At 37.9% G+C, this 17,165-nt stretch overlaps 1 protein-coding gene across 3 annotated transcripts in view; it reads right to left on the reverse strand.

Annotated features, from left to right (window-relative positions):
• LOC307183296 (zinc finger protein 177-like) overlaps nt 1–17,165 on the reverse strand; it is a 32,879-nt gene that overhangs the window by 1,872 nt on the left and 13,842 nt on the right. For all 3 annotated transcript variants that reach the window (XM_079915634.1, XM_079915633.1, XM_079915635.1), the window contains 5 exons: nt 2,540–2,625; nt 1,832–1,958; nt 1,303–1,395; nt 705–787; nt 11–175 (listed from right to left, as the gene is read on the reverse strand). In XM_079915634.1, coding sequence (XP_079771760.1) covers nt 11–175; nt 705–787; nt 1,303–1,395; nt 1,832–1,958; nt 2,540–2,625 — 554 coding nt within the window. The remainder of the gene's footprint in view (nt 1–10; nt 176–704; nt 788–1,302; nt 1,396–1,831; nt 1,959–2,539; nt 2,626–17,165) is intronic.

Consider the following 17,165-nt stretch of genomic DNA (forward strand, 5'->3'; position numbering starts at 1 on the left):
GAGTACTCACATGACTCCTAAGAGTTGAGGGATGGCCAGAGTCTTGCCCATATTCTTTATATTTGTTGCATTTCTCTCTCTTGCAATATCTTGGACAAATAAGGTGACAGTTCTTTCTAAAGAATTTTCCACAATGATTAAATTCCATTGGTTTCTCACCAGGGTGAGTTGCTGCCTACAGAATAAGGAATCAGTGGTGACTAAAGGCTTTCTCACTTTCATCACAGAGGAACTCACTCCCATGTGGATTCTGCCATATATATAAAGCATATTATTATAACTAACATTTTTACCATTTTCAGGGTGTGTGTATACCTTTTGCGCTATTCTTTCAAGTTGAAATAGGTGAATACTCTTCCCAAGACCCCATGGTATTCATTCCCATCAAAGGGCATCCTAAATATAGTTTTTCTAGTCATGTGTGAAGAATGAATGAATTATTTATTAAATAATAATTGAATCACATTTAAGTAAATGTTTACTTGTTGATATTCTCTGCATGGCAGCAAGTGTTGAGGTAGGTTTGGAGATTTCTCCAATTTTATGGGATTCATAAAGGCTTTCCTGAAGCAGCTTTCTGATGAGTGAATTCCACTTGCCTCAAGTGTCTCCCCTTGTTTGGGTGCTGCTGCTGTTTTAATTCCTTGAAATTCACAGAGTTCTCCCATTCTAAAAAACCAGGAACCATTTCTAGTGAATCTCACCGTTTTTATGCCATTGGAAGTTTTTTCCCCAGGAACATTCTGTGTAAGAATTGCGTCTTTTGATTTAAGTTGAGTATCCTGGTCTGAAAGTGAATGGGGAAATTTTTTATAATTATTGGGAGAAAAAGTAGGGATGAAAGAAAAAAGGAGGCAGGCACCCTATGGATTTGTTTTCAAATAATAACACTAAATATAGGAGGGAAATGTGAAAGAGAAGATGCAACCAGTGACCAGAGAAATTAATTTAGGAACTTGGCTCTGGAAAAAGATGCCAATGATAGGGACAAGCAATGGAAATGAGAGGTATTTTACTAAGGATTCTGGAGGCTTGAGACAATAAGAGAAGGTATTATCTGGAAAGCAAGTGGGGAGAACTGAACAAAAAGTATTCAAGGAAATGTGAAATTGAAAGAGTAATTAAAATAGTTTTTCCTTTGAGACCAAATGGAAGTATGAATGAATGGAGAGATGGTGAAAGAAGGAAAGCTCATGTAATGGCCTCTGCCTTCTTTCCCACAATGACTGACATTCCCAACAGTATCACCCCTTGCAGGCTGTGGCTATTTCATACAATGACCCCTTTCTGCCTGGGGCTCACCTCTATAAGCACCTTGGAGAATTCGTCTCTGCTCTGGCCTCAGCTCTTCCTGCTCCACCTCGGTGAACAGACTGTGTTTGCAGAGATGATACCCTGCTCATGGGGAAAGACACATGATGTGGGGAGACTGTGAAGGAAACAAGAAATCTTTCCACAAAATTGATTCCAATACTTTGGTTTTAAAGGATTCTGAAGATAGGCAAGTGCAGCTTTAGGGGGAGCAAAACAATCAGATTATATAACTATTTCACGGGGCCCCAAAACAGACACGCATACTCCTTGCCCCACATGACCTGACCCTTGAATTCCAAGCCCAAGATCTGCAAATTACCTAAATTTTTTAAGGATCGAGAAAATACAATCAGTGCATTTTCATGGGAAGCCACAAGACTGCTCCACAAGGGCAGGAACCATCCATTCTGTGTTTACCATGTACTGCCATTCTTTTCACAGTTGCTGGAACAGATATGTGATGAAGAACTATTACGTGTAGGAACAAATGAATACGAAGGAATGAAGTCAACTTTACCCACTGAGGCTAGGTTCCTAAAGTTCTCCAGCATCACGTCTCTGTACAGGATTTTCTGAGCAGGGTCCAGCAGTGCCCACTCCTCCTGTGAAAAGTCCACTGCCACTTCCTCGAAGGTCACCAAGTCCTAAAACATCACATGTACACAGGTTCAGCCAAGGACCATCTCTAACTCTGAACCAGAAAGATGGCGAGTGAGGCTGACAGGACTTGGGAAGGAGACCCAATGTGTAGGAAGCTCAGACATGCTTCAGAGGTCTCATTATTTGACCCAAGGCTCAATTCTTGGAATTTTCCACTTTTGTCCTCACTCCCTGGACCATATCATCCAGCAGCTTAGCAGCTTTTCTAACACAGTGGAACTTATATTTCCACAACTAGGTTGTGAGGAATCTGCCAGTCTTATTGAAGATCAAGACTGAGCATACTGTAGAATGAGAAAAATAATTAGTGAAAAAAGTCTTTATTTTCCTTCATGGCACCCAGCAGAATATGGAACTAATACTCACCCTGGAGGATTATCTGAAAAAAAATTAACAAATGTTGAGGCCTTTCCTAAGACATCCTCTATCTCCTATTCTGAGAAGCCCAGAGAACTGGGGAAGCCTAAGGCCAGCCTGCCTGGGCTGTGAAGCTGTGGGTCATGGGCAAGAGATGTATCCTTTAGCAACAGCAATGCTTTTTTGGAAACAATAACTTCCCACATACCTGTGACCAGGTTGTCAGCAATCCTGCAGCCATTCTTCCTCTTGTGTCTCCCTCCTGGCCAGGCTCCTGGACTGGAGCATGCAGACCTAGAGAAGAAGAAAGAAGCCATGAGAGTCTTGACCTGACAGATATTCAACACTTACAGGCCTGGAAGCTTCCTCACACTAGCTTTAACAACGCACACACAAATGCACATATATGCACATATACATACAAACCATACAGTACAGATTTTATCTCCCTATCCAAGAACAGTTAGGAATGGGAATACTGTATGTACTTATTGTTATTATTATTATTTTGTGGTACGCAGGCCTCTCACTGTCGTGGCCTCACCTGTTGCGGAGCACAGGCTCCGGATGTGCAGGCTCAGTGGCCGTGGCTCATGGGCCCAGCCGCTCCGTGGCATGTGGGATCTTCCTGGACCAGGGCACGAACCTGTGTCTCCTGCATCGGCAGGCAGACTCTCAACCACTGAGCCACCAGGGAAGCCCTGTATGTACTTATTTTTTTAACTTTTCCCTAGACTGAACTACCAAAAATGCCTAGAGTCACTCACAACTCAGGAGCAATGAGCGCTCTAGTGTTAAAATTCCTCAAAATGCCATCTGTCTGTATAAGAAACCAGGACTCCTTTGGCAAATAGCTGAGTCCAATATGGAACAAGAAATGTGCAAGATGAGCCTGGAACAGCTTATACCAGAAAGCAAGGAGCCTACCACACAGGAGAAAACTTAAAAAGATTCCCACTGGCTTAAGATGGAACAATTTAATAAAGAATAATGACTACAATCAGTTGAAATATACCAAATGTAAAACAAAGCCATGAGTATATAGTGTTACTAAAAAAACCCTCAATGGTCACTATCGGAGGTGGCTAGGATATAATTTTGTTATTCTGAAAATTCCTGAAAAGAATCAAGGCTTCCCTGGTGGCTCAGTGGTTAAGAATCCACCTGCCAATGCAGGGGACGCATGTTCGAGTCCTGGTCTGGGAAGATCCCACATGCCACGAAGCAACTAAGCCCGTGTGTCACAACTACTGAGCCCACGTGCCACAACTGCTGAAGCCTGCGTGCCTAAAGCCCATGCTCCACAACAAGAGAAGCCACCACAATGAGAAGCCCACGCACCGCAAAGTAGAGTAACCCCTGCTTGCCACAACTAGAGATAGCCCGCACACAGCAATGAAGACCCAACACAGCCAAAAATAAATAAAATAAATAAATTTATTTAAAGAATGTAATTAAAGACTCAAATGTATCACCGCGCTCCCTCCTTTATGAACAATATTTTATGATTACCAAATAGTTGCGATAAGGGAAAGCTCTTTATAGAATAATCATAGAAACTTTATTAGGAGCTTTATTTATTATGAAGAAAATGCTAGAATCAGAAAGTCACCATTCTGCAACCACTAGTAAATTAATGGACCTAGGCAATGACAAGAAATGGCTATTAAAATATTAGATGAAAAGTGAATGGGGATGTTTATTTTCAACTTTTAATTTTGAAATTATTTTGAAAAAATTTCAAACTCAAAAGTTGTGAGAATAGTGTAAATATGATGAACTTCCCTATACTCTTTATCAGTTGTTAAAGTTCTATCACATTTGCTTTCTTTCTCTCTCTGTAGGGGTGTGTGTGTGTGTGTGTGTGTGTGTGTGTGTGTTTCATCAAGAATGATATTGAGACGAATCTACTTGAGAGGAAATTGCGGATGTCATGACTCTTTTCTCCTACATTCTTCAGAGTATCATAGGAACTTAGAACTTAGAACATTCTCTAACACAAACACAATGATTGAAAGCAGGATTTAATATTACTATCTATCATACAATCCATATGCAGAATTTTACCAACTGGCCCAATAATGTCCTTTATAGCAGTCACTTTTTAAACTTCCCATCCAGGATCACGCCCTCAAAGTATGTTTCTTTAATCTTCTTTAATCTGGACCAGTCCCTCAGCCTTTCTTCATCTTCCCAGGTTTGAAAAGTCCAGGCCAGATGTTTTACAGACAGCCTCAGTTTTGGTTTGTCTGTTGTTTTCTCATGATTAGATTCACAAAGTTCATTTTTGGATGATGTATTATGTGATTGATGCTTGTCCTTCTCTGCATCACTTCAGGAGGCTTATGATGCCAGTCTTGTCTCATTATTGATATTAACTTTGATCACTTGGTTAAGGTGGTATGCATGTTTCCCCATTAAGTTACACTTTTTTTCTTTTGTAATTAACAAGAAACCTGAAGGAGATAATTTAAGACTAAGTACATGTGCTGGGGAACTTTATAAAGTAAGATCAAGCTGACACTGGGACCAACTGATAAATCTTAACATCTCAAAAGAGACAACTGGACATCATTAGTTCTGATATGATGTAACAAAAAACAACACCAATTATAAAATATTTTTGCCAAAAAAAATCCTAACAAATCCTTTAATTAGCAGTTTATAGAAGAAGGGTAAGAGGAGACAGAGGACATGTTAAATGATATTATATACAGGACATAACCAGACAAATCCAGTTTGGAGGAGAAAGAGGAAGGGAGAACTCTTCCTGATTAAGAGACTTAAGAGGTGTAACAATCCATTGTAAAGTGTGGCCCTTAGATCTTGATTCGAACGACTATAAAAACACATTTGAGACACGTGGTGTTAACAGAACACAGACAGGATATTAGACGATATTGGTAAAGAGAAAAGCATCCTGGGTTTCGGAACCAAAAAAAAAAAAAAAAAGAGAGAGAGAGAGAAAGCAGTTCCTAAAATGCAGGAGCTGACCTGGTACTCTCAGCTAGGCCTTGCTGTTGTGATGAGCTGGCCTGAAACTCACAGCAAAGTCTGGGTGTTCTCTTGTTCAACACCCAAAACAGCAACAAGACAAGGTCACTCTGTGACCATGATATATTGAGACAAAAGCAAGAACACTCTGTAACTGTGTTTGAACATGGACAAAATATAAACATTATTTACACCTCAGAAATGACCAAACATCCCCCTTTTCTGGCTAATATGAGTGACTGCTCCATGTTTATCAATTATAATTTTAGCCTCTGTATAGTTTTCCCCCTTTGTAGGTAACATTTACTAAGATGCCCAACACAGAATAATACCCTTGCACCCTACAACATCCAATCCAGAACTCACCCCAAAAGCACCTAATACGAGCCCCAATTCTTTTTTTTATAGGTTAGAAAAATGTGTGAGTTTTTTGTTTGTTTTTTTATATTAAGGCTTTGTAGTTGCATTTACTAAGTTCCTGGTTTCAGCTGGCATCTTAAAAATATATCCCTTTAAGTTATGATTTTAGGTTCTCAATTGACAAAGGTCAACCAGACAATGACAAAGTCTAAAAAATGCCCAACATTGACAAAGAAATTAGTTTGAAAACTAGAAAATCTGCCTTCAAAAATAGCTATTTCTACCAAAGTGGACAAAAGGTATTGTTGTTGGATTAAACTACAATTTTATTTTAAATATCACCATCCCTCGGGAAATACCACTATAGCTTGAAAAATCACATTCACTTACAACTCACACTCTTGATCCTTGAAATGACATCTTATAATTCCGATACGCAGTATGCTTCTGAGTCAGTAGTTTTACCCTGAATGCCCTTTAAAGAAACCTTTTCAATGTTAAAATGATGTATGACTTTTTATTATACTAGCCAATTTGCTAGTATGTATATCAAGAGCAATGTTCCCCCCTTTTTCTTTTCAATATTTATTTATTTATTTGGCTGCACTGGGTCTTAGTTGTGGCACGTGGGATCTTCAATCTTCGTTGCAGCATGTGAGATCTAGTTCCCTGACTAGGGATCAAACCCAGACCCCCTGCATTGGGAGTCTTAGCCACTGGACCACCAGGGAAGTCCCTCTCCTTCCTTTTTTAAAAGTAATTTTAAAATTTATTTTAATTGAGATAACAATGATTTATAAAATCTAAGTTTCATGTGTTCAAAACCAAAGTCCTTAATAAGTCTTTTCTAACACTCTCTTACTGAGATATTCCACAGTTCACCATTGTGTGCATTCTGCCTTGCTGCAGTAAGTAATAAATCCAACTTGTTTAACTCTGTGTGCCCCTGGTGGTCTTCAGCTAAAGACCACTGATAACATCAAGAAATACTGTTAATTTGGGGGGGTGTGATAATGGTGTTGTGATAATGCTAAAAATGTCTGTTAAAAGTTTATGTAAGGGCTTCCCTGGTGGCGCAGTGGTTGAGAGTCCACCTGCCGATGCAGGGGACACGGGTTCGTGCCCAGGTTCGGGAAGATCCCACATGCCGTGGAGCAGCTGGGCCCGTGAGCCATGGCCGCTAAGCCTGCGCATCCGGGGCCTGTGCTCCGCAACGGGAGAGGCCACAACAGTGAGAGGCCCGCATACCGCAAAAAAAAAAAAAAAAAAAAAGTTTATTTAAAAAAATTTTTAAATTGAAGTACAGTTGATTTACAATGTTGTGTTAGTTTCAGGTGTACAGCAAAGTCATTCAGCTATGTATGTGTGTGTATACAGATATATATATATACACACACACATATATATATTCTTTTTCAGATTATTTTCCATAATAGGTTATTACAAAATATTGAATATAGTTCCCTGTGCTATACAGTAGGTCCTTAATTTTTATCTATTTTATATATAGTTTTGTGCATCTGTTAATCCCAAACTCCTAATTTATTTAAATTAGGAATTAAAAGTTTATTTTTATTAAATAATTGTCTTGTCAACCCTCAGAATGGGAGAAAACATTTGCAAATGAAGCAACTGACAAAGGATTAATCTCCAAAATTTACAAGCAGCTCATGCACCTCAATATCAAAAAAACAAACAACCTAATCCAAAAATGGGCAGAAGACCTAAATAGACATTTCTCCAAAGAAGATATACAGGTTGCCAACAAACACATGAAAGAATGCTCAACATCATTAATCATTAGAGAAATGTAGATCAAAACTACAATGATGTATCACCTCACACCAGTCAAAATGGCCATCATCAAAAAATCTACAAACAATAAATGCTGGAGAGGGTGTGGAGAAAAGGGAAACCTCTTGCACTGTTGGTGGGAAATGTAAATTGATACAGCCACTATGGAGAACAGTATGGAGGTTCCTTAAAAAACTAAAAATAGAACTACTATATGACTAAACAATCCCACTACTGGGCATATGCCCTGAGAAAACCATAATTCAAAAAGAGTCATGTACCACAATGTTCACTGCAGCTCTATTTACAATAGCCAGGACACGGAAGCAACTTAAGTGTCCATCAACAGATAAATGGATAAAGAAGATGATGCACATATATACAATGGAATATTACTCAGCCATAAAAAGAAACGAAATTGAGTTATTTGTAGTGAGGTGGATGGACCTAGAGACTGTCATACAGAGTGAAGTAAGTCAGAAAGAGAAAAACAAATACCGTATGCTAACACATATATATGAAATCTAAAAAAAAAAAAAAAAAAGGTTCTGAAGAACCTAGGGGCAGGACAGGAATAAAGACACAGACGTATAGAATGGACTTGAAGACACGGGGAGGGCGAAGGGTAAGCTGGGAAGAAGTGAGACAGTGGCATGGACTTATATATACTACCAAACATAAAATAGATAGCTAGTGGGAAGCAGCCACATAGCACAGGGAGATCAGCTCGGTGCTTTGTGACCACCTAGAAGGGTGGGATATGGAGGGTGGGAGGGAGACACAAGAGGGAGGGGATATGGGGATATACGTATATGTATAGCTGATTCACTTTGTTATAAAGCAGAAACTAACACACCATTTTAAAGCAATTATACTCCAATAAAGATGTTAAAAAAAAAAAAAAAGAATTGTCTCGTAAGTCTCTTGCTCTGTAACAGTTCTCCTTCTTCTTTTGCCCCCAGACTGGGTTAGGCTGGTTGTATCCTTATGATATCCTTTTCTTTTAGAGATACAACTCAAATTCTGGGTGAAATGACATGATGTTTGATATTTGTTTTAACATGCTCCAGGAAAACAAAACTCAGTTATTATAGTAAGTAAGGGGAAGAATTAAGAGTGCAAAATCATGGTAATCATTGAAGCTGGATAATGGTTACAGGGAGGTTTCATCATACACACTCCTGAGTATGTTTGAAAATCCATAATTAAAAGTTCTAAAGAAAAGAAATATAACTTTCCATACAGAAGGGGACAGAGAGAAAATGTACTGGTCTGGACCTTGGCATCCGATATAGTAGAAAAAGAAAATCTTACGTTTTGGTCCAAATTCACATTACTTGTGTAATCCAAAATTATTCCCTTAAGAGAATAATTTTATTTAAAGAAGGTTCTAGGTTTCATTAAAGAGGGTCCCCCAGGCAATTAGTGTGAGCAAATGGACCTATCTCTGGAAAACTCAACTTCAAGCCAGGCCTCAAAGAATTCCCACAGATAAAATTCTAAGTAAACTGAGGAAGTCACAGTTTAAAAAATTATGAAACACAAATATATAAAATACATAATGTACCATGAGTGAGAAGCAGTCAAAACACAGGCAGCAGGAAGAAGAAAGCACAATACTGCAGGTATTAAACTTTTTAGACATTATGTAAAAAACCCTCTATATTTAACAGGCTTAAAGAAATTAAGAGAAATATGGATGAATATGGAATAAGATACACTAGAAATGATGAAACAGTTTTAAGAAACAAACATAACTTTTAGAAAGGAAACTGATTCGTTGAAGTTAGAAATTCAATGCAACAATTAACTACCAGATTAGAACTTTGTTACACCATTTGATGAGAAACTAGCTAGGAATTTCCTAGAATTAGTAAAAGACACTAACCTTTGGATCCAGGAAGCACAATAAATCCCAGGCTGAAAGAATAAAAAGAAATCCACACCTACATTTATTTTCTTCTTTGGTGTTTGATTTTTTCCCCCCCACAATCTTAAAAGTAGCCAGGGAAAAAACTCAGGTCACCTAAAAAGGACAGACAAACTGATGTCTTACGTCTCAAGAGCAACAAAGTATGTCAGAAGAAAGGATGACACCCTCAGTGTGCTGAGAGAAAAATAACTTAACAACTTAGAATTCTAAATCCAGTTAAAATATCTTCCTTAGGTTCAAGGGTGAATTTATGAAATCAAACCCTGAATCTAATCAAGCTTCTGGACTAACTAATTTTAATAGGAAATACAGAGATAAACAAGTTAAATAACACAAAGCAGCAGCAATCAGCTAAATCCATAATGTAGGACAAACGCCTTGATATCTCCAATAAGTCAGTGGATTAAAAAAAAAAAAGGAAAAAGGAGGAGGAGGGGATAAAACAAACTTAAGAGATACATATTCAAAAAAACAAGGTGGGTACCCTGTTAAGATCCTGATTTGAACAAACTGTAAAAAGATATTCTGGAGACAACTGGGGAACTTTGGAGTTTGCCAGGTGGGAAAACGCGGTGATGGTTATGTACCAGCCAGAGACGCATGCTTAAGTACCGATGAAAGGACATGACGTCCAGAATCTGCTGTAAAAACACTCCAGAAAAAAGAAAAAGCAGGTGACTAGGCTACCAGCACTGTCCAACTCTTATGTACACTATCTAATACAATAGCCACCATTTACATATGGCTATTGAGCACCTGAAATGAGGCTAGTATTATTTAAGTAATTTAAATTTTAACTTAAATTTGAATAGCCACATATGGCTAGTGTATTAGACAGCTCAGGCCTACGGGATCCAAGAATGGTAAAATACTGATAATTGTGAAAACTGAGTGTTGAAGATATGATTCGCTATTTTATTTTCTCTACTTTTGTGTGTGCTTGAAAATTTCCATATGAAAAGCTTAAAGTTTTAAAAGGGGAGTAAAATAAAGACATTTTAAAGTAAAGACCCAAGAGAGCTTACCCATCTAAAGATCATCACTAAAGTAAATTCTCAGTATTCCAGGAAATAGGAATTTTTATGTCTGAAATATTAAGTGAACTTTGATTATATAAAATAATAATAGCAATATCTAATTTGTGAGATGGAAAAGCAAGCTGGAATGCTACTGAATAATAAAAATATATAAACTGGGAGGGATGTGACTAGTCTTATGCTCCTGGTATTCTTCCGTTAGAGAATAAAGGTATTGATTAGCTTTAGACTTTAAGTGTGCATGATAAAATAGCTAGGGCAACTACTGAAGAACACAGTGGGCTTAACTCACAGGCTAGAAGAAACAATAGAATGAGGAAAAAACTTCAATTATTACAAAGGCAACAAAAATAAGCAGGGGAAAAAAACAACAAAAGCAAGTAAAATAAACAGCATGTTGTAAGATGGCAGAAAATGTCTTAATCAATAATCACAATAAATGTACAAATAAATAGACTGAACTCTATAGTTTAAAAACAAAGACTGCCATGTTAGATTAAGATAAATTTCAGCTCTATGCTGTTTCACGAGATGCACTAAAAACAAAACAACACAGAAAGACTAAATCTCAAAAATGGAAATGATATAACAGGCAAATATTAACCAAAATAAAGTTTGTTTGGCTAACTTAATTTCACACATTTTTAAGACAAAAGGCACTACAACAGGTAACTATATTAGGATATAAGATTCAATTAATGAGAAAGTATAAAGATTCTGAAGTTGTATACACAAGTAACATAGTCTCATAAAATTTATACACAGAAGCTAACAGAATTAAAGTAGAAACTGACAAATCTCCATCAGTGTAAGAGACTTTAACACACTATTCTGAGTAATGGATAATCAGAGGAAAAAAAGAGGATTTGAAGGTCTGAATAGTAAAATGAACATCCTTCATCTAAAACACTTATAGACACTACTCTCAATAGAGAATACATATCTTTCTCAAGCATAAGTGGAATGTTTACAAAACTGACCCCACTGCTATACTATAAAGTTAGTCTTAAGCCTTTCAGAGAAGATGTATACAGATATGTTCTCTGACCAAAATGAAATTAAGTTATATATTAATTACAAAAGTAAATTATGTTGAAAAATATGAAACTGCCATTTTTATAGGTTAAAAAAAAGGTTGAATGTTAGCAGTTTCACCATAGTTCAATCTAATAGAAAAAAGCCATTGACATCTGGAGTTTAGAGAACATTACTACACTTACGAAGAACTCATGGGTAAAAGATATAATTAATGAATTAAATTAGAAATTGAAAAGTACATTAATACTATGGTATTGATCAGTGCTAAGTACCAAAACTTGTAGGTTGCAGCTAAAGTGGGCCTTAGGAAAAAAAAAAGTAGGCTTTATGTACTTATATTCGAAAAAAAGTTAAAAATTAGTCTAAGTTTCCAATTTAAGAATTTAGGGAATTCCCTGGCAGTCCAGTGGTTAGGACTCAGCACTCTCACTACGAAGGGCCTGGGTTCGATCCTTGGTCAGAGAACTAAGATCCTGCATGCCACGTGGCGTGGCCAAAAAAAATTTAGAGGAAAAAAATCTCAAAATAAATTTTTAAAAATTGAAGGAAAGAAAGAATAATATGATGAACTAGAAAACAAAAATCCAGAAAAGATCAAACAAAAACAATTGATTCTTTGAAAATTAATAGGAAAAATCATGCAAGATTATTCAAGAAAAAAAGAGGGAGAAGGTGCAAAGAAAATTGAAAAGCAAAAAAGAACACAATTATAGATGCTGCAGAGAATAAACATGTAAGATATTGTGAATAACTGTATGCTAATCAAGCTCAGAAGTCACAGGAAATAGCTCAATTCCTAGAGAAATAAGACTAGAAATAACAAACTGAATAGTCCTAAAATAATTATCAAAAATGACCTGGACAGTGATAGTTGCACAACCCTGTGATTGTGACTAATGCCACTGAATTGTATGCTTTAAAATGTTTATAATGGCAAATTTTATATTGTATATATTTTACCACAATTTAAAAAAATATATAAAAGTGGAATAATCTGGGTTGTTGCTGACCCCCTCAGAGAGACTCCAGGTCTCTCCAGCCCAAATAATTCACTGCCTAGATAGATTCTTTAAAAAACAAAACAACAACCAAAAAAACAAAAACAAAATAAAGAACTAGGCATATAAATTTCTCCCATGAAGAAAACACCAGGCTCAGAGGTTTTATATATCAGTTCTGCCATTCAAAGAAGAGAAAATTCTAATCTGACTCAAATCTTTCAGGGATTAGACACACTTATGCAAAACTCCAGAAATGTGCACGATCCAAAACGTCATGTGTGCATTTTGATTAATCTATGACAGTACCTTACATAATTACCATGCGGGGAAAGAAGGGGAGGGGATGGACAGGCCACTTTTAAGATGATGTCACAAAACAGTTTGCCTTATCAAAGGGATTACCTTGATTAAGTAGATAAAGGAAGAGGAATGTTCCTTGAGATTGGTATAATACTGATATCAAACATGACAGCCATTATAAGAAAACAAAATGATACTGAGGTCTCATTAATAAACATAGATACAAAGAGTCTATAGAAAATAAGTCCAAATCAAATACATCAAAAAATGAGAAAGATAATACATCAGAACCAAGTCGAGTTTATCCCAGGAATGTAAGAGAGGCTTACTAGAAAATCAATTAATGTCATTTGTTTCATGAATAGATCAAAGTAGAAAACAGTATGATCATCTCAATAATACAGTAAAAGTGTTTGATAATACCCAACATTGCATGATTTAAAAATAATTTTGGCCAACTCTATTTAAAAAAACTCAATTTTTAAAATGGGCAAAATATCTATTTTTCTAAAGAAAATACAATGGCCATTAAGCATATGAAAATATGCTTATTATTAGCCACCAGGGACATGCAAATGAAAGCCACAAGATACCACTTGACACTCATTTTGATAGTTATAATCAGAAAGACAAATAACAATTGGTGAGTATGTGGAGAAATCAGAACTCATTTGCTGGTGGTAAAGAATAATGGTGCAGTCACTTTAGAAAACAGTTTGGTAGTCCACCAAAATGTTAAATATACGATTATCATATGAATCAGCATTCCACTCCTAGGTATAAACCCAAGAGAAATGAAAATGTAAGTCTACGCAAAAACTTTAACAAGAATGTTCATAACAGCATTATTTACAATAGCCCAAATGTGGAAATAACCCAAATGACCATCAAATTATGACTGGATAAATAAAATGTGATGTATCTATACAAAAGAATATTTTTGGCCATTAATAGGAATCAGTACTGACACTTGCTACAATGTGGATGAACCTTGAAAACATTATAGTGAAAAAAGTCATTCACAAAAGACAAAATATTGTATGATTCCATTTATATGAAATGTCCAGAATGGACAAGTCTATAAAGACAAGAAATAGATTAGTGAGTGGTGGCCTGGGGGGTAGGGAAGTGGGAGTGAGTGCTAATGAGTATGGGATTTCTTTCTGGGATGATGAAAATTTTCTAAAATTATATTGTGGATTTCTTTCTGGGATGATGAAAATTTTCTAAAATTATATTGTGATGATGGTTGCACAACTCTGGGAATATACTAAAATTCACTGAATTGTACACTTTAGTTACATGTTAATTATAGTAAACGAGGAAAAGAGGAATAGAAGGAAATGTCTTTAAACCTGAAAATGTATCGAAAACATAGAGCAAGCATTTCAATTTACTAGATACAAGCTGAAGGCCTTTGAGACACAGAAAAAGAAGTGGCTCCTTCTACTAATCATGATACAGACAGTGCAGTAAGTTGGGGAAAGCGGAAAAGAATGGGGAGACATGATAGTTTGGAGGACTGTAAAAGAAGAATAAACCTGTCATATGGATGATATGTAAACATCCAAAAGCATCTATAGGTTAAGATTATTTGAAAACTAAGAGAGGTGTGCAACTTGCTGGATGCAAAATACACGTTCTGAGCGCTCAAAATAGAACGGGGGCAGTTGGCAATATCTAGGAATATTACACATGACCCAACAACTTTAGTTCTAAAAATCGACCTTAAAGTCCTAAGTACAGAAATATGAAGAAACATGCACAAGCCCATTCAGATGGGAACAACTCAATCGTCCACCAATAGGGGACTAGGCTGCTTCCACACACTAGAGAACTGTAAGACAGATCAAAGAAAAAAAAAAGGGCAGATCTCCGTGAACTGATGAGTACTTCAAAGAATGTCATAACGGAAGAAAATGAGGTACAAGAAAGGGCATCTTCTTAAGGAAAAGTAGTCAGACTTGGGGGAGGCCTTTTAAAGAGGGGAGGACAGGCGACGGAGAAAAGACCCTGCGGACGCGCCCTGCCCTTATTTCCAGACCCGCCTCCTCCCGGGGACAGACCACCCAAGCAGTCGTCCGGGAGACGGGAAGAAGCCGCGGCCCCAGCAGGCGCGAATGTAACGGGTCGGGGCTTGGAGGACAAGCGGGGCGTCCTGAGGACCCGGGCGGGAAGTCGCGCGTGAAGCCCGGCAGGAGGCCCCGCGGCCCAGGAGCAGCTGGCGCCGTAAACCTTACCCATGACCCCTCCCCACTATCGACCAGCCCTTCCAGACTCGTGGTCGGAACCTGGACTTGGGCCCAGCCGGATCAAACGCCAACGGATATGGAAACGGGTAAGATGCGCGAAGCAGCTATTGAGGACCAAGCCGCCAGCGGACGCGCACCTCTGCTTCGGGTCCCGGGCCTGAGGCTCCCGCCTCCAGTAGTTCAGTACCCCCCCGGAACTCCGATCGGGGAGCGGGGCTGGGAGGCGGGCCCGGAGAGAGTGGCTGAGGCCTGGTCAGGGAGCCTGGGCACAGAATTGAGGCGAAGTGCAGGCAAGTTTATTTTAAGCGAAGGAGGCTTCTCAAGTAGAGTAACTTACTCTTGATTGCCCATTTAAGTAAAATGGTGCGCAGGCACTTGAGCCCGGGTCTTTCACTCCATATGGTCTCCTCGATGGAAAAAGTAGAGGTCCCCAAGGTTTTGAAAAGGAGACTGAGCAGTCAGAAGGGAAAAGGAGTCCAAACTTCACTGCTCAGCCGTTATGGATTCTCTTGCGGGGTCACTGCCCCTCCCCTTCCTAACCAAAGCAAGTCCCCCAGAAGTCAGAGAACTTTTTTGTCTGGACTCCAATTTAAACAATGATTATCCTGGTATTAAAAACAAAAAACAGTCTCGATCAGCACTTTAAGCTACCCGCCAAGAAATGGATTTTATCAGGGCCAAAAGAGGGCTGATTCTTAAATATGCATAACCGGAACCATGATTTAAAATGGAAATCTGGTAGTAGAGAAAAGACAGATTTTAAGGTGCTTTGGGGTTGTTGTTACTACAGTTAGACAGCCCGAAATAAGGATTTTAAAAATTTCAATAGCTTCCTCTCTGTGCCTTTTCTAGACCCCCCATGAATAAAACATCTGCCTAGACATAAAAAAACTTTATCATTAAGAGGATCCTTATTATTTAATGGAATCACCCATATCTGGAGATCTGTATTTAAAAGCTCAACCCCTCCCAGCTGACCATGCTTCTCAGGCAGATCGGTTCTATAAAATATCTGCCCATGTAAAGAGGGGCCCAGGAATCTTAGGCACTTAATTACTAATATTAAAGACTAGAAGCATGTGTTTAAACCGGAAAAATATTAATCTACATTCCATTCCAAAAATATTTTAAGGAGGCTAGGTTCTTTCACCACATAATGAGCACAGCCTGACAAGGCAGTATCATGTGAACTGTGTACTCCAGGCTTTGCTCAAGGAAAAAAAGCAGGATGTTTTGAGGCAGAAGTGCCCACTAGCCTTTCTCAGCTCCACTGTAAACACACGGGGGTTAGCGTCCCCAACCCTCTTCAAAGTTGAAAACACCAGTACAACTTAACAGTTGGCCCTCTGGGTTCTGTACCTGCAAATACAACCACCTATGAATGGTGTAATGCTGTAGTACATATTCATTGAAAAAAATCTACATATGAATGGATCTACATATGAAGTTCAAAATCTTGTTGTTCAAGGGTCAACTGTAATGACGCATACCCATTAGAGTATCATACAGGGTATTTTTCACTGCCCTAAAAATCCTCTGTGCTTTGCTTATACATTCCACCCATCACTCTCACCAATCCCTGGCAACCACTGATCTCCACAGTTTTGCCTTTTCCAGAATGTCATATAGTTGGAATCATACAGTATGTAATCTTTCCAGATTGGCTTCTTTCACTTAGTAATATGCATTACTTAGTATATGCATTAAGGTTCTTCCATGTCTTTTCATGGCCTGATAGTCCATTCATTTTAAGCACTGGATAATATTTTGTTGTTTGGATGTGCCAGTTTATCCATTCACCTTCTGAAGGACATCTTGACTTCTTCCAAGTTTTGGCAATTATGAATAAAACTACTATAAACATTCATGTGCAAAGAAACAAAAAAAAAACCCAAAGCATGCATGTACTGGTTTTTGTGTGGACATAAGTTTTCAACTTACTTGGGTAAATGTCAAGGAGTGTGAATACTGTATCACTTGGTAGGATTATGTTTAGTTTTGTAAGAAACCACCAAATTGTATCCCAAAGTGGCTGTACAATTTTGTATTCCCACCAGCAATGAAATGAAATTTCCTGTTGCTCTATATCTTCACCAACATTTATCATTATCAGTGTTCCAGATTT

Source organism: Stenella coeruleoalba (genome assembly GCF_951394435.1).
Source record: "Stenella coeruleoalba genome assembly, chromosome: 3".
NCBI classification, from domain to species: domain Eukaryota; kingdom Metazoa; phylum Chordata; class Mammalia; order Artiodactyla; family Delphinidae; genus Stenella; species Stenella coeruleoalba.